The sequence below is a fragment of the Glandiceps talaboti genome, chromosome 7 (assembly GCF_964340395.1).
Source record: "Glandiceps talaboti chromosome 7, keGlaTala1.1, whole genome shotgun sequence".
NCBI classification, from domain to species: domain Eukaryota; kingdom Metazoa; phylum Hemichordata; class Enteropneusta; family Spengelidae; genus Glandiceps; species Glandiceps talaboti.
Window position 1 is genome coordinate 16,586,745 of NC_135555.1, and position 23,772 is coordinate 16,610,516.

Here is a 23,772-nt window from a genome sequence, read left to right on the forward strand (position 1 = left end):
ATACCTTTTTTTTCTTCTTCTTTGAACGATTGTATAAGATACGGGTGCTTTTTCTCTTTACTTTGGCGTAAAAGTTTCCTCAGAATTCTGACTCCCTGAGGTCATTGCTAAGGGTCACATAGGAAATTAATTTCAACTTCTATCCTTCTGCCTGCAATGCAAGGACCTTTACGTCTACTTTACACACAAACTAAATGGAAAAATAAGCCATAGGCATGTAAAACAAGGGAGATCGAGTTTTCTATAAGGTCAAAGTGTGCGCATTGCATTTCTCAGTACCGTGTGTACCCGAATGTGGTTTCCTATCAACAGCGCGTGGTGTGATGCTCAGCCGTGATATTTTATAGCGCCCTCTAGAGGCGGGGTAAGGATAGTGAAGAAGCGGGCTTCGTAGTTTTGTACGTTTATGATCGAATTCGAGATTGTATAATTGTACAATCTTTTAACATTCAAAGCAAAATGATTTTTATGGCCATCTTATTCTGTTTGAGGATGATTTAAAATCAGATGTGATCATGTTGTGGGCTTCAGACAGCGTCTTGCTGCCATACTTCATAAATATTGTAAATTATCCGCCAAAGTGAGTTTGTTTATTTTTTTCTCATTTTGCTAAATTCGACTTCACAGCTGTTAAATACACTGCAAGGTGAAAATGGACGTAATTCCACAATTACGCCGCTGTTACGCAACCTCAAAAGTTTACAAAGTGGATTTCCTGTAAAGTAAACTGTATGAATGGAGGTGATCATATACAGCGGGACAAGCACATAACAAAAGGTGAACCACAGTCCCTCAATCATTATTGAATGTACTTCACCTAACACCCACATGCCAAGAGCCTAACTCAGACTCGTGTAAAACTTAAAAGAAATTAAAAGCGGAAACTGAAATAAATGCCCCAATTTTGCTCGATGACCTTGTTGTTGTTGTTGTTGTTAATTCTGCCCGCTTTCTAGAAATAAACCATACTTATCTGGCTTATTATGAAGTGCTAAACGCTGTTCATAGGGTTGAATGTATTTCATACACTTTTTTTTTACGGAATGAACCGTGTGTGAGGGGAGGAGCGCGGAGGTCACGACGAAGCGATGCAAAAATGTACGACGTCGCTATTATTTCCCTAGTAACTCCGCCCAATACAATTAGGAAGGACTGTCGGCATCTTTTTACTTGAGTCGTACTTGCCTTGACCATCCAACGTTCTAAACACTTGCGACCTCCAAAAATACTTTCTCGGCAATGCTTTCTGCCCGTTGTCACAGCCCGAAGCGCGCTCAACAAAGTCAACCCCGAAACTGCCGGCCAATGAAAAGATCCTTAACAATAGCGGTTTAATTAAGTTCAGAGAAAGCCAATGAGAGGTGTGTTTAGAGCGCGGGTGCTTTTATTGTACTAGCCCATCAATCAGAAATTGACAGTCGAGGTGTTGACCCCGCCCACCCCTGACTAGCTATAGTAAAGCAAAGAGTGCCGACATAAACGCTAAACCTTCTAAAAGAACACCGCTTCTTGCTACATTCATTCGCTAAGCTAAGTACAGGGTACACGCAACTCGCTGATTGTTAGTTTGGATGGATCTACGCTAGTGTGTTTTGCCCTTGTGAGTGGATATTTCGATGTGACTTCATCACGACTGTGTAGTGTTCGCGAATCTGAAGAATATGGGAAAACTTCAGAGCAAACACGGTATGTTTTCAAGCGGTTTCCGGAACATGTGTTGACGAGCGCGTTCACGGTTCGGAGAGATACGGTGCATTGCACTATATACTTGCGATATAATTTCTACCCTTTGTCTTATTTACTCGCGCTTTTGGATGAATTTTTTCTATTTTAGTAGCACTGATAATTCGTTTTCTTCTCTCCACATGGACGTTATTGCTTTGGACATTTCATCAAACAGCTGTCCCATTCAACAAGAAACGCGAAAGTCCGGAAGGTAAGCGCATACATATATAGCCTTTGTCGGTAGTTTTTTCGTACATACGTACGTACGTTGATCGTCGAATGTATTAGATGTGTGGAAGGCGGGTGTATGCAGGGTTGGTTGTTCCCGTTCATCTTCTTTTCGTCCGTAATGTTGACAATGTGAGTGTCTCGTTCTTTTCGTCTTTGGCAGGTGGGACGTTTGTTTTCAACGGAAATTTTAACGCTAAGTACAGAAATCTCGAGGAATACAATCGGCAGAAGTCGGCCACGGGGTGGAATTTGGCCACCTATAAAGAGTGCCGATTGACCCCGGTAAGTAAGATCAGAACAGCGTGGTCATTCATTTTGTGATCCTGCTTGTTTTCAATTTTCTCTCAAGTATTTTAGTCTCTAGCGATCGCGGAACTCGAGCCGATTTATCGAGTGTTTACATCTGTAGTGGCCACACATGATGCTAAAACGGGGAGGAAACCCCCTTGTTTGTTGATCGGTCGTCTGTACATGATGTATGGGAAAATTCAGCTGTTCGCGTGCGTGGAGATGGTCTTACATGCGTGTGGTCATATATCGTAGTTTAGAAGTCTCACTTTTAATACGTTAGAAATTTCTCATTTCTATACGCATAGATTGAATGTATCAATGACAAGTGCATTCACTCATAGAGTGACATACACTCCGATCGTAAACATTTACCTTGAACTTCAGAACGCAAATCACGTTTGTCAAATCGTGGTTATGTTGGTTCCAGATATAGAGCTTCAGGGAAGCGCTGTTATCAAGACCAATCTGTGAATGTCCGATATTGTTATTTACAGTGAGTTGGTACGTACGTACGTAAAACCTATAGTGAGCCAAGGTCGTTCGTTACGTAGAATTTTCCACCAGGATTTTATTTCACAGCCATTTAGAATTTACTACCGTACTTTCGATAAACACTATACTATTCAGTCGTAACTTGTGTACTTCGGGTACCGATTGCGTTTTTGTGGAGGGTGTTTTCCTGCGTATATGTGTTCGGTATACTTTGTCAATTTTCTTTAAAAAGAGTAAAATCTCATCTGACGAGTTGCCATCAAAGTTATCGCTGTGGCACTGAAATCTTAAAAGAGGTTACAACCATCCTAAATCTATATTTATTTACTTATAATGTATCACGGCGCAAAGCGTGTTACGAGATGGGGTTCGGATTTTGCTTTGGGGGTTAAATAGAGCTAGGGATTGCTTGTAGTTTTTCGGTGGCAGGAAAGAAAACACCAGGGCGGAAGTTGACAGTATGGGAGTTCGGTTTTATTTCTTTGGAAAGAAAATGGGGGAGTTCAAACGTAACAAACCTTTGGTCCATTCGTTGTTCGTCATGAAAGAGCAGTAGTTGGGCAAGGTGAATTCATGCAAAAAGAAATGTAATCGCTAAGAACCACAACAAAAGAGTTTTAAAAGGGAGATGCTCTATTCTGAAGTTGTATTGAGCGCAATCTCTTAGTAAAACAGTGTGCTTGCCGTGCAAGAAATTGGCTGTTTAGGCGTGGATTTAGGGACTTAAATAAACAGTACACCAAATGCGTCCTGTGTTTGTGCAGGCAATACTCTCGGAGACATGACACAGCGTGAGTGCCCCAACAGCATGCTTTATTTGTTTAGCGCCTTATTGGTGTGCTAGTGTGCAAGAAAATAAGTAGCACATGACGACCAAATTGAAGTTAGGGTCATTTGTCAAATCTCTCAACTAAAGTTTCACTTGAAGTGCTACGTATTCAGTGTGTGCCAATTCCGGGTGAAAGTTGTAGGTAAAAAAAAAATAGACATTGAAGTAATTCTGTGCAAGTTTCGTTGTAAAGATTCGTTTCCATGGTAGTGGGAAAAAAATTCGACTCGCTGAATGCATTGCATTTACGTTTTTTTGTTACCCAAATTACAGCATGAACCTTTTTATGTTGCTCAGTCACACTCTACTTTCAAATGTATTGCACCTTGACCTCCCTCTCTTTAAACTTAAAAAGACTTGCGCTCTGGAGCAAAACCAATTTTATGAGCGAGATATGTATTTTACATCTGAATTCTGCTCTCAACAATGTTTTATGGGCTAATGTTAGTTAGACCAGGAAGAAAATGATGCTCTCTTCTGACACAGAGTTTTTTAGTCAATGAATGAGTCATGAAATACAAGTAAACAAGTTACTAATATAGTAATAAAGTTTATTTGTAAGACCATTCTCAAAAGATGGAATGATGTATGGTTACTGAGTCAGTCTAGCTGAGGAGGTTGACAGTTTGAACCATTGTGGGGTTTTGGTGAGATGATTATATTAGTTGATGTAATGAAGGCTTACTTGGACATTTTAAGTTACATAACATGGTGTTCTATCATCACCTTAACCATGCATGCACCCATTCCAAAGGGTCAAACTTGATGCACGCAAAGTAGTTTAGCATACTGCCTGGACTGCTCTGAAAATTTTATTATTTCTCCTATAATTTCACTGCCTTCCCACATGGAGATTCATTATCTGGAAATTTGACTGCCACGAATAAAATGAAATTGTTCAAATTTTGTTGTGAATGGGTTTTGTATCACCAAAGTAGAGTTTCTCCAAATTAGTGTACTATACTTAAGCTCGCAATGTAATGTCAAACTCTAAATGCATTTGTATCGAAAATTTTGATCCAGGAATTTTTCTTTTTCTCTAAGTTATGTGAGGTAGTTATCATGCAAATAAGAGAGAAAACATGGTTGCTTCTGTACTTAGAAAGATGGTTAGGAAGTGTGCTTGGAGGAAATACGTTGTTTTGATCGATCTTGGTGAACCAAATTCTATCACAAAGTGACTTAATCATTAATGCCGTATTGTTTGCTAGTGAATAGGTTAGTAGATTAACTAGGAAATTGTATGCTTTGAATTGTGTTTACCATCTGATAATGAACAAGTCAGTAGTGAGGCTTGAAGTTACCAACTTTAAGAAAATATATTGTGGTAGAGACACTTCAGATGTTCGAGTTTCTGCTTTCTATTCCTGTATGAAAATTAATGAGTTCACTTATTCCAAGATTGAATTGAAATAAAGGGGGGCCACTTCAACTTTAATGTAATAATAATTATGTGATGAATTCTTTTTCACCAAGTGTATTGATTGATTATTCTTTTCATTGTGGTTGAGTATTCGTCCGTAAACCTGGCCAAACATTGAACTAGTGTTTTTTTTTTTGTAGCAACCTTGTTGGTATCCAGTGTTTTTGATGTGATTAGAATAATGATAGGGCTCTTTATGATGTTTGGATCAATGAGATTTCTGGCTTAATTGAAGAGATTTAAAAAAAAAAAAAGTTGGAGTAAACATGTTTTTGATGTGATTGTTTCAACAAGGCAGTGAGATTAAAGTTGGAAGGTTCTCGGCTGTATGCAGTGAGAATACATTGAAGATGTGAGGAAGTATAGTTTTATCATGTGTAAGCTGAAAGCAGTGTCGGCATATATACTTGTTGAAAATCTGATCAGGTTTCAGTGCTTGGCCAGATATATTTATATGTAAAGGCTGACCTTGTCAAATAAATGAACAGTTATGAAGAAGGCGTTGGGGCCGACCCCATAATCTATGTCAATGACCCCAACACTATCTTGCGGTCTGCATCAAAGGCTTGCTTGTTTATATTCTTTAATAATTGTGGGGTGACTGTAGCGAGTTATTTAGATGTATGTGTGTGCTTCTTAAGGAGCACTGTATTGAATGCCTGCTATGAACTCATCGTGGTGACTTGTCGACTTATCTTTTGCGGACCTTGCCGCGGCAAATACCATCCGCTGTGTGTGGATGTGTTAAACATGGGAATCATTGTTGGAGTATTTACGAGTATTTGAAATGGCTTTGAAATCAGACAAAGTTTCGCTTCAACATAGGATTGTTAAAATAAACTGGCGAGGAAGATTTCGGACTATAAATGCTGCAATACAGACAAATTGTGATTATTTTCAGACAGTAAAAACTGTTTCTTGTGTCGAAAAACATAACAATTTGAAATTTGTATGCAGAAGGCAGAATGATTGTGCATATGTAAAATATCAACTTTAGATGGTTTCCTGTAATTCCAGCACTGAAAGAAGATAATGGTATTTCAAAAAACAGCAATTTGATGTTCATGGCGAGTGTAACATTATGGGTACAGGAAATAGAAAACTGCTGACTGGCTTAGTTATTCACAGTTCTCCACGATAAAACTCCCATCAGGTGAACTACCGTGTTCAAAATGCCCAAGATTACGAAATCAGTCGTGGTGTTTTTTTCCTTCAAAATTTGAATTCAGATAAAAAATACACTGCCTTTGTCATTTAGATTGTGAAAATACCTAACCCTATAATGGTTAAAAGATAAGCAACACTGCAGTAATGAAACCAGGTAGACTTTCTAAGCCATAAAATTTTATTTCGCTCTGATGTAGCAACATCGACTTTTTATTGCATGTATCAGGTGACTGTCCATATATGTGTGTGTACATGTTCGCATACAGTCTTGTGGACGAGTGCTAGACAGTTGATTGTACTAGAATTAATCTTTGTAATTTCTATCTCGGAAAATGAATGCAAAAACAATTTAGATAAAAAAAAACATAATCAGAGAGCAAACTATTGTTGTCTGGTTTATAATTTTTTAAACGCATCATACTACATTCACCTGTTTTGTCGAGTATCCATATTTCTAATGTTATCTCTGTTTTCTTACGTATATAAAAGCTTGGGAAATTATTGAGATGAATCGGTGAAGACAAAAAAAGGGGTTATGAATTTATGTGTTGCATTGTAACATATTATAGTGTACTATCAGTCACGTGACCTAAGCTTTTATAGACTCCAGAGAAGATAGTTAAATTTTATTAGTGGATGTTCATGTATTGTTAAGAACACATGATGTTCGTAAATTGCTCTGAAATCATGGCCTATTTTTACACTGTTCGTTTTTCTTATATTTTGTTGTTGAATAAATGGAGATTTCATGCATTTCTATATGCACTTACATGTACCTAAATTTTTTTGACTCCAATTTCTTTCGTATATATTTCCCGTGTTGAAACACCGTATATGCTTTTATACCCAAATTTTCTTCAAATATTAATTTGACGTTTTTTTGGATTTGTTCGAAACTTTTTCTGTTTGAAAAATGAGCGATTTTGATGAAATGATAAATAAATACTATCAAAGATGTTTGGTGTAGGTTTGTCTGTTCAAGTGTATTTTTTTTTAATTTCTTTTGTGTCATTTTTTTTAGCCTGAAAGTAAATCTGTCTGCTACAAAATGTGTCGGTTGTTCGGAATTTTGTGCTACATTCCATTAGAGGAAGGAATGAATAGAGTTAAATAAAATGAAGAATTGATCTGTGTTGATGAGAGGGGGTGTTACACAACATTGTTTTCTTGTGAGATTGTCACTTTCAGGTCTACTATTAGAGATCTGTTGCAATGCACCTTTTCCGTGTAAAGATTTTCGGAGTTTCTAGTGGTGAATAACAACTTGGTTGGACTACCTTTCAGTGTATTTCAATGGTATTTGTTGCCTTTCCTGGCATAGTTACCTGGTGTGTATTGTCAATGCCCACAAAGACTCAATCTAAATGTGAAGGAATTTTTTTTTTCTTTTTCATTCTCGTCCAATGCTTGTACTTTTTTTTTTTTAATGCCGGAGGAGGCCTGGAGTCTGTATAAAGGGCAAATGGAAGACATTGCCTCAGCAAAAATGTTGTTTGCTGCAAGTTGTTTTGGAACCTTTTGTTATTTATATCGTGAATGAACAACATCCTAAGATTTTGGACCCCTGCTGTCAGCCGAACACAAATGCAACAAACTGTCCTACAATACAGTGAGTTCCTGTTGATGAGAACATTTTGTCAATGGGACATCAGTTTATAAGGCCACTGTGGCATTTGCTCCGAGGCTGAAAGAAAGCTAAATTTGAAGAAAAAAAAACCCACTTTCATCTGAAGTCCAGAAATTGTATTTGATTTGTATGCATTTCCTCTCATGATCCAAGTATAGGTTTTAAACATATTTCTAGCACAATACTGCAACTGTGGAATGTTCACCAGTATTCTAGAAGTGTGTGTGTGTGTGCGTGTATGTATGCATGTATGACTGACTGTGATATACTTTAGTTAATTTAAAAACAACAGTTTTGATTAGTTTTGTGGCAAATGGTTTACATTGTATATTTTGTCTTAAAAATATAATTTTTGGTCAAAAGATATACACCTAAAAGTACATAGAGGTGGTGGGGAGGGGGCGATAACCAGATCTTGGATGTCTGTGAGAACTTGCTGAAATTCAAGGTTAGCAAAATCTCATCACTGGTATACAAATTAGGTTGTACATACTTGTAAGTTGTCAAACACAACAATTGCACAGATCTCAGTGATAGCATTCCTATTGGTATACTGTATACAATCCAGAGCTTGTAGACAAGACTGACTTTGATGTGTGTATGATCTAAATATTCATATATATGCAAAGTAGATATAAACAAACAAATGTTTTGGTTTACAGGCCAATATTCCGATTTGTATCAAAATCCATGTGCGAAGTATGGTTGCTTGGTAGAGCTATAGAAAAAGTTGGTTCAGAACAAAAAAGAATGATCCCATGTAAGGCCAAAAAAATGTGTTTCTGGTTAGCGTCAGTGATTTTGTGTATGTGTTTGTCCAGCCCATGCAGTCTACAGATCCGTTGGGAAACACAAAAATAACCCTATCTACTTCAGTAAAGATAACTGCAGCGCCAATCATGAACAAGCAAGTGACATCTGCCCCACATATACACTCATATACCCACATATATGCTTAAAAGTACTACATAAAAAGAAAAGTAACTGTCATAAATAGTAGATTTAGTGATATATTTGTTGAACATAAAAGGAAATGCCGTTGCACCATTTTAGAGAAACTGTCTCGACCAGAAACAATTCCTTTTTTTGTGTGTAATCCTTATTAAGGTAACACTAATATGATGACCCAGGATTGAAACATACAGACTGTGTGATATGCTCCCAAATGTTTTTTACTACGTAACTTTTCTTGTTCGCAAAATCGGAATCACCCGCACTTCAGAATACATCAAAATGTTTGGCTTCATCTGATGAAATATTCTCGGTAAAGGTCAAAGGTTAGATTTCAAAATAATAAAAAAATATCTCTAATACATGCTGTCCTTACTTTTTCACCTCAAATAAAAAGTTGAACCTGGTTAATTTCATTGTAAACAAAGTGAATTGTAAAGTTATTACTAATATTAGGCAACAAAAGCTCCTTGTTGATACTACAGTCCCTGGTGAGTACTAAACCAGCCATGTTTTCAGTTGAGATGCTAATTACAAAGCTGTATATCAGTTACAGTTGTACATACACTTATTAATTTTATTACTTTTTATGCTAAAAAGACACAAAAGTGTGCAAAAAGGTTGTCATTTTTTGTAGATTTTAGAGGCCAGAACTTCAATCAATTCTCACATTAGTGTTATGTTACAGCTAAAACGGTGTTGGCTTGGTTTTTCCCTCGTGGGTCATGTGTGTAACAAATGTCATGTTGCATGAGTGAAACATCAAGCCTTCATCATTTTAGTTGTAAATGTCATGTCACATGAGTGAAACACCAAGCCTACATCATTTTAGCTGTAAATGTCATGTGACATGAGTGAAACACCAAGCCTACATCATTTTAGCTGTAAGTGTCATGTCACATGAGTGAAACACCAAGCCTACATCATTTTAGCTGTAAATGTCATGTGACATGAGTGAAACACCAAGCCTACATCATTTTAGCTGTAAGTGTCATGTCACATGAGTGAAACACCAAGCCTACATCATTTTAGCTGTAAATGTCATGTGACATGAGTGAAACACCAAGCCTACATCATTTTAGCTGTAAATGTCATGTCACATGAGTGAAACACCAAGCCTACATCATTTTAGCTGTAAGTGTCATGTCACATGAGTGAAACACCAAGCCTACATCATTTTAGCTGTGTCAGTGAAGTCTTAAGGATTACATGGCATCATTATTTTGTTCTGGACTAACTTTTTCTTTATCCACTTTAATTTTAATCCAAAACTCCTCATTTGTATTTATGATAGAGGTGAAATCAATTTGAGAAAAAAAATTTGTATTGGACATACGTGTATATAGAATGCCGTCCACAATGCAAAAAAAAAACACACGCTAGAAAAAAGCTACTATGAAGTGAATTTTTTTTTGAATTGTCAGTGGTATCAACAAGCATTAGGGAATTAAGACTTGAATGCTAAAGTGAAAGAATTCCGTCATTGTTCATGAAGTCTAGGAGTGTGGAGTGATATTTGTTTCTTTCGGCATGGAGTGTTAGCTGACAACTCCATTTAATGGGTGTACTGTAACATAGCAAGTATGTCTTTCCCACTTAAGAGAGCTTCAAGTATGCCTTACAAATGGATGTATGAATTCATTGGCAGTGAACCAGCCATCGTTGTATGTGCCCCGTCACCTCCATCAATTTACACAGTGTGTGCAATACGGCAGAAAGCATGAACCCCTTGTCTGTTGACGTTATCTACCACTCCAGTGTGGAATTTACCAAACTTTGAGAATTCGTCACCATCCGAGATTGTAGTATACATGTATATGTGTAACAAAAAAGTCTACGTGCACAAGCACATGACAGGCGTGAAACCCCCCAAAACCAAAAAAAAACCACTGTGGTATTGGAGGCGTGATTGGAGGTACATGTAGCCGATTGCAGGTAACCGATAATGTCTTTAACAGAATGGTTACTGTAAAAAGAAGCAATTCTACAAATGTTGAGCTTTTTTACTTTCCATTTTTTTTCGTATTTCGTTTTTTAGCATTGACGTTTATGTCATAGCACATCCAATGTGTGTGGTTCATTCAGTCACAGACCATGATTATTAGCGCATGAAAATGATGTCGAAGGAACTTAGTACAAAGATTTATATATACATACAGGAAACATGTATAAAGTGACGTAAACAAACTTCTTTACAAGTCAGTGGATTTAGTAATACATAATCTGTAGGTAAGCAGAATGTCAAGAGAACTCCACATTTTTAATTAACAAGAAATATATACAAATCGGAAGTGTTAGTGTTGTCAATTTTGACCTTTGAAACAATATTTTAATTGAGTTTTAAACCCGAGGCACTTCCAAACCAGTAAGAAGGACAAGTGATTTGTTCGAAACATGTCTGTGTCTCAATCAAAAGTAGAAGAAGTGAACTTGGGTATGAGTATAAGAATTATGGCAACATGAAAATTGTAAGTGTTGGGGAAAAAAAACATAGGGATGACATTAACTCTAGTGTTTCTAACATGCAAGATGTACATTTTAAAATAGGCATAACATGTTTCCCTTTTGGTTCAAGACATGGGAACTGGAACTAGTTTTATCAGATTTGTGTGTGTGTGTGTGTGTGTGTGTGTGTGTGTGTGTGTGTGTGTGTGTGTGTGTTTGTGTGTGAGTGAGTGTGTGTGTGTGTGTGCGCGTGCGTGCGTGCGTGCGTGCGTGCGTGTGTGTGTGTGTGTGTGTGTGTGTGTGTGTGTGTGTGTGTGTGTGTGTGTGTGTGTGTGTGTGTGTGTGTGTGTGTGTGTTACCAGTACAAGGATCATGTAGTCCAACAGGGCATAGTTTACAAGAATTTAGGGTCCTCAATCATCTGTTACCAGGGTTTTTCTGCAACCTTACAGACACGTATACAGATTGACAGCCATATATTGCGTCTTTGAAAAAACTCAACCAACTCTTCTTGCAAGTCAAGTGAACACAGCCAGCACTAATTGAGAAAGAATTTGTATGCAAATGAATCAAGTTGGAGTTTAGAAAAACTGGAAAGTTTTTAGAGGATTATTGATGTAGTAGTTAGTGTGGGATGTAGTATGTGTGTGTGTGTGTAGTAATAGTTAGAGAAAGAGCCAGTGTACTGTGTATTAAGTTCTTGTGGTTTAGGGGCTTGAGAGAGAGTGTACATTTAATAGGGGGAGTCAGCCCAAGGCTGGATGTTATACAGGTCATTTCTAAATACGAGCAGCTCGTAGCTCGGAACTTGGTGGGTGGTCTTGATGTATAGCATGGAGGTGTTGTACTGGGTGGCAGCATAGGTGTGTATAAGCCACCATAGTGGTTCACTAAAATGCCATTGGTTTGGTAGCTAACAAAATATTGAATGTCAACGTCAAGGTCATGGAACAGCAAGGTCATTAGTAGTATCAGTTTCTCAAAGGTTACTACAACCATGTATGTGTCGTGTCAACTTCAATGTCAAAGTTATAATGTTTGCTGTGGTACCGAAAGGTCACCATGTACTAGTTATACATGTAATATTGACATCAGAATAATTGCATGACGTAACAAAATAATAGGGTATCATTGTATATAGCTGAGCTAACATGAACAGTGATAAGGAGACAATTTGGTTTTTCATCATTCACTGACTTCTGAAATTTTTCATTCATGATGTTCATTGAGTGTAAATATTTATATATAAAAAAAAGGGGGGGGGGAGACAAGTAGCTAGGGAGTTGTTCTTAGAGGAATTGGTAGGTTTGGAATGTATCAAACTGTGAAAGGCACATCAGAAAATTACTTCTAGAATTTAATAGAAGCAGTAGTAAATGCACTCCAGGGAAAGACTTAGATGGAAATTTGTGGGAGTTAAAAGCTTTATCTGGAAGTTATGAATGCTAAGACTTAGGTGGAGCACTAAACAATGTACCTCAATGTACCATGTATGATGGCTGAAAGGGCAGGCAGAGAAGCTTTTATCAGTTGTGGCACAACGCGACATTCACATCCAGCATAGTCAAACTATATACGATGTTGTTGGTCTCACTGGCGTCATTGTGAACTCTGATGCATATATACATATATACATGCACTTGGGCAGAGGTTGAAAGTAAAGTTAAAGCATGGTGTACAGTTAACAGTTTTTACTACCCAGTAGTAAATGCCATGGAGAAAACTGTTTTTTTTTTGGCCATGATGTTGCAGTTTAAACTAAATTAAAACAAATAATTTGTGTCCAGAACTGAAGTTTCGTGTATTTAGTTCCGCTAAAAAACCCATAAACATCAAACCATTTCTAATATAATGATGTAAATTAAGATTGCATTATAAAGTATATGTAGTTTGGTATATGGAACCCAAAGTGTTGGTGTGTGTCGCAAGAAATTCTTGGGCATAAATGGAAAGTCAAATTGAGGCAGAGGACACACAGGTTAGTACATACCTTACCTTAACAATGTGGGTGCTGGACCTGACCCATATTTGCAAAATTTTACAGTGCAGATAAAATTGTTCAAATTTTCGTAAAAAATTTCAAATACGATCAAAATATTATGATTTTTCCTTCAAGGTAAATGGAACTAAAAAAGTGCAGTGCACATAGACGGTCAGGGAAAAGGGTATTTTGAAAATGATAATGAATCACGAGTCTGTGTTCATAAAAAATTATAATATAGCACATGTACATGTATAACTTTAATATGTTACTGACTTAGAATGTATAGTAGTGACCCAAATAATAAATGTGTGTGCATTATTTCAGTTGCAATCATCTCAAGCATGCATGTATAAGGGGCAATGCAAAAGAGACTCGGTGTTTTCCAAAATAATTGTGAAAATGTAGTGTAGAGTTTTCCAAAATAATTGTGAAAATATAGTGTAGCGTTTTTAATTGCAAAATTGTAGTGTAGAGTTTTCCAAAATAATTGCGTGAAGGTAGTTTAGAGTTTTCCAAAATGATTGTGAAAATGTAGTGTAGAGTTTTCCAAAATGATTGTAAAAATGTAGTGTAGAGTTTTCCAAAATGATAGTAAAAATGTAGTGTAGAGTTTTCAAAAATAATTGTGAAAATGCAGTGTAGTTTTGGGAAAAAATTGTGAAAATGCAGTGTAGAATTTTCAAAAATAATTGTGAAAATGTAGAGTTTTCAAAAATAATTGTGAAAATGTAGAGTTTTCAAAATGTGAAAATGTAGTGTAGGGTTTTCAAAAATAATTGTGAAAATGTAGTTATTTCATACATGACAGTGATTGAGGGCTGACATCAAGTGGGCGACAAGCAATAATCAGCTAAGCTATACTTTGAAATTGAATTATTGCGCAATAATTTGAGCCCTGCATCTTGTACTTTTTATCTGGTGTGGTACAGAAATGAATGACTGCAAACATGCTGAAGGTTTGATCTTCAAAATAAGGCCAATGGTGGGGTCGAGAATTGATTGATGGGTGAATGACAAGTCTACAAGTATTTTATCTAATACTTGTGGATTTTTCTTATCTTCCGTATTTTTCAGTAAAAAAATCATTGAAGTCCTTGTCAATATCTAGCCAACATTCAGATACAATAGAAGCCAGTTAACACATGAAAAAAGAACACTGTCTGTCACAACAAACATCTTTTTAAAATCACTACATTGTATTGTTTGGTTAGACTAAAATCCTACCAACATTGCTACATTTTTCTGTGTATGTTACATGTAGGTGATCTGAAATCTGAAAAAAATTATAATAAACAATTATACTTTAAAATGATATAAAATGTAGCAAAGTTAGTAAATTTTTCTTGCACCAGATGATAAAATGTAGCAATTTAGCAAAAAAAAATTGAGATGTTAAAATGTAGCAATGTTTATAAAATGTTGTTGAGCCAGACAATATTCTGTATCAAGAGGAACTGACTTCTAGTGTAATGAATTAATGACCAATTTAGTATTTTGAATACAATGCTGTGAAGCCATGTTGTGCAACTGACAAACCACAGAAAAAAGATAAGAAACTGTCAAAAGTTAACAAAGTGTCATTGGAAATAATCCATTGCTGGTATAATGAATGACATATCAAATTTTGACCCATATTTTTTTTTATCACTTACATAAACAATGGTGTCTGATAATCAATCAAATGTTATCTAAATTCTCTGATTTTGTACACACTCTACAAGACTTTACGTCTAATAAATAATAAGAAAACAAGATAATAAATAATGTATACTGGTGAAATGTCATGTTGTATTTGCACTAGAGCCATTATTTTATCAATATTCCTCAATGTAAACTACTAGTATTTGTTTTGATCAACCTGGGTTTACTGGAAGCTGGGTCAAAGGTGAAAGGCCACTGACCTGACCTCTATTTTTCTAGGTCTTATCAAACTAGTAGAAAATGGTGAGAAAATCAATTTTGATAACATTCATTTACTTTGGTAAATATAGATAAAATCTGTCCAGAATGATGTTCAAACTTTGCTGTGTGGTTTTTTTAACAGCTAAAAGTTACGATTTTTTCAAAGTGTAAAAATAAAATTGATGAGAAATAGATTTTTTACTTTTTTGTGTTTTTCACTCTGTTAAATAACAACATTGAGGAATGAAAATCACTTCAGTTTCTTTCTTTCTTTCTTTTCTTCTTTCATCAATTTACAAAAAGTATGCATAGTATCCCAGTTGAAAATTCACAATTCTGAGCAAGGTTTTAAATTATAAATATTAATTAAATTAACCAAAATTAAATTTCAAATTCTGTAGTATATATATATATACCTATTAAAAAGAACAGCTACAATATCTCGTTTGAAAATTATTAGAAGCAGGAAAGACAGGTACTGAAAGATAATGTGATTAATATTTTTGTCAAGTAAGTATTTTTATTAAGAGGATGGTATTAAAAGTATGTTATGTCTGACTGACTTCACTAGGGTGTTTACTAGGGTTTCCAATTTCAATTAGAATAAAATGTATTCAAGTCATTGTAAGGTTTACCAGATCTCGTTGCCGGGGTTACCAAACCTTAGCAAAATAACACTGCAAGTATGGTGTTCATTTTTATTTGACCTTCACAGAATCTCAATTTCAATGTCCAAGCAATTAGCCCCCTTTATTGGAACATGTGGACCGTTAAAGGGAGATTATTTGGTAGAATAACTTTATTGTCGTCATGTTTTAACCTAAATTTTGTACATCAGCGGATTAACTAAGATTGTTTTTTGGCCTTTGGACTAAAATTGCAGAGATATATAGAAAAATTTATGGAAAAATCTGAAATTTTGGTCACTTTGCTTTTAGCGGGAAAGTGGATGGTTTCAATAGGATGTGCATTGTTGTCAACAACAATAATTTGGTTTTGTAGCAGTGAGTAGATTAAATCTATGAGCTAAGGATTTCTCTCCAAAATTTTGGATTTCTCTCCAAATTTGTTGTATAAGATATGGAAATATGAATTTGAAGTGTTGGTTTTTCCAGCACTCTCTTCCTATTGTTACCAGGGCTCCCAAACCTCTAGCCAAAATACTATATATCCAAAAAAAGGGAATGTTGACCATGTATATTATTATTGGAAATTTGAATTAAAAAATTCAAGATTTGTTAGTTACAATGTACGTGTCCCCCCCCCCCCCCATGATTTTCAAAAAACGTGTGATATCCTTTGAAATCAAATGTACTTACATTTGTATATGAGAAGAAAAATTGGTTTATCCCCAAACTACACTGAGACTAGTTTTGATGCACAACAAACATAAAAATTTATATCTACATGTATATTTGCAAAAGTATGCTAGTGTGAACAGCTGTGTATTCAGGTATATAACAAATGTCTATATAAATCCAAAAATAACAAAGAGAGATATTATAATCCACAAAGTGTATTTCCAAACTGGTCCATGCATTCAACATGTTGCATTTCAAAAAAGAAAAAAGAAAAAAAGATGTGCATTGGCAAAAATGGCCATTCAGACTGCTCATGGTGCTCCCTGTAAAATATTGCTAGCTGTGATAGGCGAAATAGATTTTATGCACCAACAATTATTTTAAACTTGTTTTGACACCCCCACCCCCCATATGTGCAAAAAGTATTACATTTCTATAAAAAAATTATGTGGAATGCATATATATGTGTGAACTGCTCATGGTGCTCCCTGTAAAATATTGCTAGCTGTGATAGGCGAAATAGATTTTATGCACCAACAATTATTTTAAACTTGTTTTGACCCCCCCATATGTGCAAAAAGTATTACATTTCTATATAAAATTATGTGGAATGCAAATATATGAAAGTGTTACATGTATGTACATGTAAACCAAAAAGCAATGTGTCGAACTCAAAATATGTGTGTTGAGTTTTTTATGTGGCTATAGTATTTGAAACTAATTTTCACTGCAAACAAATTACATTTTAACAGAAAAAAGTAACGTTGAATGCAAGTTTATTATTATGTGCTTGAAATATTTGAACTGGTTATGAACTCTGAACGTGAAAAGTAGTGTATTTAAACAAACAAAAAAGGCTTGCCAAAGGTAAATATGTGTGTTTTAAGTATATTATGTGCCTAAAATATTAAAATTGGTTGTGATCTCCGACAAAAGTGTTACATTTAAAATACAAAAAGTATGTCAAACATAAATTTGTGTGCATAGAGTTTATAGTACATGCTTTTGTAATCTTTCTCTTCTACAGTTTGCTTTCTAAGTATAAACATGGTTTACTAAGTGGGGGAGTTCTCCATTTATGCAGATAAAAGCTGTTGTCATTTGAATATTAGAGATCACATTACATATATGCTGTAGAGCCAACAAATTTATTAAGTTACCATCCTGAGAGTTGTAGACTTGCATCACACGCCAAATGTCAAGCAGGCTCCAAAGCTTGGCAAATAGCGAAATTGAATCTGCCGATGCAAATTGGGAAATGTTGCGTGATTCGCTACACGATACCTGATTTCATTGTTTTAAGCAAATATATTGGGTTTCATTCTATCCAGCCCCCCCCCCCCTCAAAAAAAAAGCTTTTAATTTTTATTTTATTATTAATATGTGACATTTCGTTTATAGAATTAAAAGGTCAGCAAATAGGAAAACTGAATCTGTTGATGCAAATTTTGAAATGTTACAAGTAATGCTACAGTGTACCTAATTTCTTTGCATTAAACAAACATGCAGGGTGCTTCATTCTCTAAACCCCCTCCCCCCCCTCCCCTCCCCTCCCCGTGAAGCTTTTATTCTTTATTTATGAGATTTTGTTTCACAGGCTCCTAAGCTTAACAAATAGTGTAATTGAATTTTTTGAGTACACCTCTCCCCCCCCCCCCACTTAACTTACTGCCCTCTCCCCAACTTTCATGTCCCTAGTACCCCACTTCTCCCAACCTTACACTTTTTACCCCATTACTACAATTTTCGAACATGTCATATACTGTAAATTTCGGTACTACAAAATTTTGCAATTTTACAGACTTCAGCTAGTTCTCAAAGACTAATTTTAACTAATTACCAGACTGGTTCATGTACAAACAGGTATTTCAGTCACTAGTTATTTCTGCAATTTTGTTTCTTTTCCGTGAAATAAGCGAAAATTCGTCTTTTTAGTGAAAATTTCCATGTTTACTGTATTATTAATGTATATGAGTGAAGTGAATATTGTGACTGTTTTATACATTGTAGTATCAGAAATTAATGTATGCAAAGTGTAAGTGATACAGTAAAATGCTGACCTTTTCACTCACAGTGGTCGGCAGTGTCAACAGACCAGATAATGGTAAATCATACACAGGATTTAGTTACTTTTCGTACATAAAAAAAAGGGTAAGGTTTTATTAATTTTCTGTTTCCCAAGATGTATGTAGTATATGACCTAATTTGAAATTCTTAATATTTATTGTTGCATTATTCACTCAAAAATAATCTAGGTATTTGGGTACAGATTAAGAACCGGTTCAATCAAAAGTATGTCATTGAATTGATATCATATATGTATCTGGATCATGGGAGATCTTATAAACTCCTGCGTGTGTGAAATCACGAATCCGATTATCAAATTTGTGGGGCTGTACTGGAAAGTTGACAACACGCCTAGTCAATATGTCAGGGTTTGTAGTAGAAGAACTCAAATTATCAACAAAAACACATTGCAATTGTGTCACAGAAATTGTGTGAGATATATTCGTGTCCCTACGTCGTACCGATATAAAATATTTTTTTTTAAGAGCAGTAGAAAAGTGCATACATGTATATATCTGTTCCCCATGTTTTTACCTGAGTTCCCACCAAAATTTTAATAGAGTATATGGGATCTATGCAAGTTTTACCCCCCCCCCCCTTCCCATTGATTACCAAACCTCCCTAAAACAGTTGATAGGCGTGCACAAAATATTGGGTCCACCTAGTGAATTTGTATTGTCCAGATATTTAACAAAAATGGGTTGACTTACATTTAAGTTCAAAATATGAACTTGATATGAAATGTGTAAAGTGAACCCGAACTCATTAACAGATCTTGTTTTCGTAGTGAAAGAAATTCCAGTGTTTAGTTTTCACATGCCTGTGATATTGGGTTGTTGTTGTAGGTCGGCGTGACAATTCATAATAGTATCAGTGGTTACAAAATATCTATAAAACGTGGACACCGTAATTTGATGCCGATTTAAAATTACTTTTATCTGTTTTGTTTCTCCACCACCACTACTACTACTACTAGCATACAGTGCACATTATACTAGACGTTTGATTCATTTTATGAGTAAATGAATTCTGGGAGTTTGTACCCCTAATCCTGGCACTGCAGCCATTATCTTTTACATGGACTTGACCTGAACCGGCTCGTTAAAAAACGGTACCGTAAAACGGTCGTAGTTTGCGATGATGCCTGAAGAAAGTCCAATGCAATTGATAGCTTTCATGTGTTTGAAATTTCATTGACTTCATCGTTAAATTCCGTACTTTCTTAGCAAAATAAAGTAACAATATATACTTTCTTTTTTCGTTTGTTCCGTGGAACCACTGAGAAAAGTACATTCCTGCATGTAACATGTACATGTACATGTATTGTGGATGTGTACCTACTGTGAGTGCTGATTGGCGAACGTGACTAGAAGGTTTTAATTAATGTGGACATCGCTAAGATTTTGTAGCAGAAATTTTGGGTGTCGAGTTTCAACATTTAGATATCTAGTATATTGGAACATAGCAGGTATGAATACTGAACTCTCAGATTCAAAAAAACTGACTGTACTACATTTTGTATGGATCGAAAGATACGAATATTATGTTGCGTCGTTCAACATCGTGTTGTGCAGCATGATGCCGTTCAACCAGACTCGGCCTTCTCTTTGAAGTGGTAGCTGATATGGTGGCATCATGATACATCCTTTACAGAGTATACCGTGGACTGAGCTGGGCAGCAGCCCACTATCGTTAGACTTGTACTAATAAGGTCCAAACCCCTAGGGGCAATTGTTGCCCTGGAAATACTGGCTTTTTGGGGCTCATTATACAACTTGGGGAAACAAAGGAAGTCTCTAATTAGTCATATTAGGGACAGAGAGACAGCAGGAAACCTTCTCTGTAAACTGAGGGAACTTGAATGCAGTCTGTTGTTTGAGACATGCCATGGCTTCTTAATGTCAAAGTAGACTAGTAGAAATACATGTATCTTTATTTCATTCGCAGACTACAGGGTATAAAACCCCTAAAATGTACTATTTTAAGGAAAATGTAGTGCACTATTTTAGATCGCTAAGCATCAGAGGGTTATTGAATTACTGTAGTATTAAATTTTACGTGTGTGAAAAATGGTTGCCTGGGAGAACCATGGAAAAAGTTGCCCCAGCACAAGTGAATAATCCTAAAGTAATCCTTACGGCTCCACTGATAAGATAACACTGTGAGAATCTAGGATTGAATCCTAGGCCTTTAAGAAACTCGCTAATTTTGACTAAATCGTACAAAAAAAAATGGAAGTGTTTATATTTAACTAATAAATGTGATTTTGATAGCAAATGTGTGCTCTGATTTTTCCTGAAAAAATATGAACAGGGTCGTTGAAGGTATTGAGAATATTGGACAAATTTAGTAAATTTAGCTTTGATGGTACATGTAGGTGCATTGGATGATTTGTATACAGGAAGTAGGGTATTAGTCATTTGAATTTCAGAAATTACTGCATTTGTTGAGTAAGCGTATGTAAACTTTCGGAGTAATCTATCTTTGTCATTTAGAAAACCAATAAAAGACCATAGACCCCCAGTAGAGTCGTCAAATTGTACTCCTGACATGGGATTTTGTTCAAAGAATGTTGGCGCTGGTTTACTATCAGTGAGGTTTCATTGTCAAGATATTTGAACTTTATCTTTTTCATTTAGAGCAAGTGTTCCACAATGAACTTTTCCAGAGATGTCACCCACCACATATAGACACTATTTTTGTACGCAGTAACTTTTTTTTTCTTTGATATTTGAATTTTTGTTCATATTTTCCTTTCGGCCAAAAAATTGTATGGTTCTGATAACACCCAATTTCAAAATAGGTGGGTAGGTGGGATTTTCGTTTTTTAAATCATCGATGTGATTGCACTTTCTGTATGATATGCAGAAGACATGATGTGGTACACTATATTCTGCCATGTTGTTTTGATCACCAATGCCGTCTGCAAATCTCATTATTTCTCGTGACTGCAAATTTTTTTGATTTTTCGATAATTTTTTCGAATTACCTATAAAAAAGTTTCAGATTGGAAGTCAAAACCTAGGTTGGGTCACAGGTTACTGGAAGCAAACATTTTTTTTGTTTGGCCTTCTGTACAATAACATTCTCCAAACATTTTGTTTGGAACAGTTTAGTTCAGATTTGCTGGATTACGATTTACCTTGTTACTAATCTATTGATGTCACTACATATACTGGCTTGTCCTTAAATCAATAGGTCTGAAACAAATATTGATCCATGAAGTGTTCTTCAAATATTGTAAAATTGTTGGGTTTTGATTGGGTATGGTGATTACCAAGCTTCAATGAGTAAAACGAATTTAATATAAAACACAAAATTAAGTCAAAAACAAGATAGAGCGTAGAACGTACACATAGGAGTGAGATCAATAGTTCTTTGTAGGATAAAAAAAAAACTAACTTCTTTTAGTCCTTAGACCCCCCACCCCCTCTTTCAAACTTAATTGGCCAAAATTGATAATTGTTTCAGTCAGGACAATCAAATTCCAATCAGTATGTAGTAGTATGTGTAGTGCTATGAATACTAAGCCAGTGTGTGTGTGTATAGTGAGCCACTTTAATATAGTACCATGCATTTACATTTAATGTACTATGGGCCATGGCGAAAATTCTTCATTTCTCATGTGCTGAGCACTCAGAAATACAAAACTGATCCCATTAAAAAGTAAAATTGCTTTTGTCTGATGAGAACAAGAATGGTTCATTTCCCACCCCCACCCCTACCCCTCCAAACTTTAAACTAAAAGAATTCAAATTTTTATCTTCCATTGAAACCACCTTACTGGTGCTTTGAGAGCTAATATGTCTTCTCTGTTGGTTGGTTTATGTTGTGGTTGAGGAAGGGGTGAAGCTGCTGATTGGGGTGGGGTGGAGGGGGGCGAGGGGTTAAAGAATGGTATATGAATTAGATGTAGTTTTTCAGTACTCGCTGCTGCAAATAATGATTCATTATTCTTCAAATAGTCAAACATGGTTATTTCAAACTGTAGACATTAAAAAACAAATTTATAAAATTCGGTTTTGCGGCCAATATTAAATTTCAACAAACAAATTGCGACCCACTTAGCTGATATTGAGGCTATATATATAATGGTGACATTATTTTCTGAACTAGGAATTATACTTGTTATAGTTGAGCAATATTATTAATTAAAAAGACGACGTGGAAAAATACTCATTATGTATGAAAAGTGGGATTTGAAGAAAAAAATGGTGTACAAAGAGATGTACTGTGAATGAGAGTGGAACTAGAGTGTATTTAGAGGTAATGGTGGATATAAACTGATAAAATTCTACTTCTTAGAGCTATCAGCGGTTTTCATTCAGTTTCTTCATTCATACATGTCACTTGATAATACCGGTGTTTTGGATAGATACAATTGTGTCAGTGCATGATGATTAATTATCGGTAATGGATCACATGACAGTTTTGAACTTCCAATATTGAACAGCATAGAGGACGAGTGTGTATCAAAGATGGCCGCCAACTCAGACTGGGTGAGCAATAACCATCACCATGGCAACGGAACATCAAGATAGTACAGTGTCAGCAGCAATGATTTATGGGATTTTTGAACCCTCCTGGTACATGTGACTCACAACCAGGCCATTGAGAAGATGTGTTAGTTTTGTCATCTTTTTCGGGTGTTACGAAATCAAATCAAATAGTAGAGCACTATCACTGCAGCGTGTATATATTATGCCATGAACCTAAATTCACCTTTGCTGGCTCCTGTATTCTAGTACCATTATAATATTCACTGCCCTACTTCTCTGCCTGTGTGTATGTAAATTCCATATTTAGCCATATGTAGAATCCACACCATGATTTTGTACTTCATTTTAATTACCCACATTTAAACCTTGCCATACATCAGTCCACCATGTGCTGTGAATTTGAGGTCGACGAAAACATGATCAGAGTTGCGCAGTTGTGAATTAAATGCGCTTTTATCCGTGTGTTTATTGACCTAGTTTAGGTAAAATGTGGAACAATAGAAAATTTCCCGGAATTTATAATGCCGATTGACATATATTTGTAGCTGTGAATATTTTCCATGTGTAACTAAATTGACTGGATAATCAGTGAAAAGATGAAGGTGACCTTGGTATAGGTTACATGGTTTCCTGTGTCATGATGTGTAAGGTCAAAGGTCAACTCACTAAGCTCTGGAAGGTATTGGATTAGTCTGTTGGTGTAAGTCCCTTCTTTTTTTTTCTGTGACAACAACACAACCACAAATATCAGAGAAAAGATGAAAATTTCAAGGTCTTTGCATGTTTACGAACATCAAAAGGTGAATTTTTATGTGAATAGCTCATAAACATTGGCATT

The 23,772-nt window shown here is 35.7% G+C and overlaps 1 protein-coding gene across 2 annotated transcripts in view; it reads left to right on the top strand.

Annotated features, from left to right (window-relative positions):
- Positions 1-1,498: 1,498 nt before the first annotated feature.
- LOC144437849 (protein naked cuticle homolog 1-like) overlaps positions 1,499-23,772 on the top strand; it is a 44,380-nt gene continuing 22,106 nt past the window's right edge. The window contains exons 1-3 of one of the 2 annotated variants that reach the window (XM_078126877.1): positions 1,499-1,686; positions 1,901-1,936; positions 2,117-2,238. In XM_078126877.1, the coding sequence (XP_077983003.1) occupies positions 1,662-1,686; positions 1,901-1,936; positions 2,117-2,238 (183 nt within the window). In that variant the 5' untranslated portion in view covers positions 1,499-1,661. Of the gene's footprint in view, positions 1,687-1,900; positions 1,937-2,110; positions 2,239-23,772 lie in introns of those variants that run through there. The other variant, XM_078126878.1, reaches the window with a different exon arrangement.